Source organism: Myotis brandtii, unplaced genomic scaffold (genome assembly GCF_000412655.1).
Source record: "Myotis brandtii unplaced genomic scaffold, ASM41265v1 scaffold1057, whole genome shotgun sequence".
Taxonomy (NCBI): Eukaryota; Metazoa; Chordata; class Mammalia; order Chiroptera; family Vespertilionidae; genus Myotis; species Myotis brandtii.
The window spans coordinates 442,723-442,946 of record NW_005353568.1 but is presented as its reverse complement, the minus strand read 5'-3'; the positions used below and the strand labels follow the sequence as shown (position 1 = coordinate 442,946).

At 65.6% G+C, this 224-nt stretch overlaps 1 protein-coding gene across 1 annotated transcript in view; it reads right to left on the bottom strand.

Moving 5' to 3' along the window:
* JAG2 (jagged 2) overlaps positions 1-218 on the bottom strand; it is a 4,927-nt gene extending 4,709 nt beyond the window's left edge. The window contains exon 1 of the mRNA XM_005856950.2: positions 2-218. Coding sequence (XP_005857012.1) covers positions 2-216 — 215 coding nt within the window. The 5' untranslated portion in view covers positions 217-218. The remainder of the gene's footprint in view (position 1) is intronic.
* Between the last annotated feature and the right edge of the window lie 6 nt (positions 219-224).

The following is a 224-nucleotide window of genomic DNA, read 5'->3' as shown; positions in this document are numbered from 1 at the left end:
TTCCTTGCACTCCGGGCCCATCCAGCCGTCCATGCAGGCCTTGTTGCCATACTGGTCGCAGGTGTGGTGGCCGAAGAAGTCGTTGCGGGGCCGGCAGAACTTGTTGCAGGTGGGGCTGTAGTAGTTCTCGGCGCAGCGCACGCGCACCTGCAGCTCCAGCTGCGCCACGTGCCCGCTGAAGTGCAGGCTCTTCCAGCGGTCCTCGGGGTTGACCATGCCCGCGT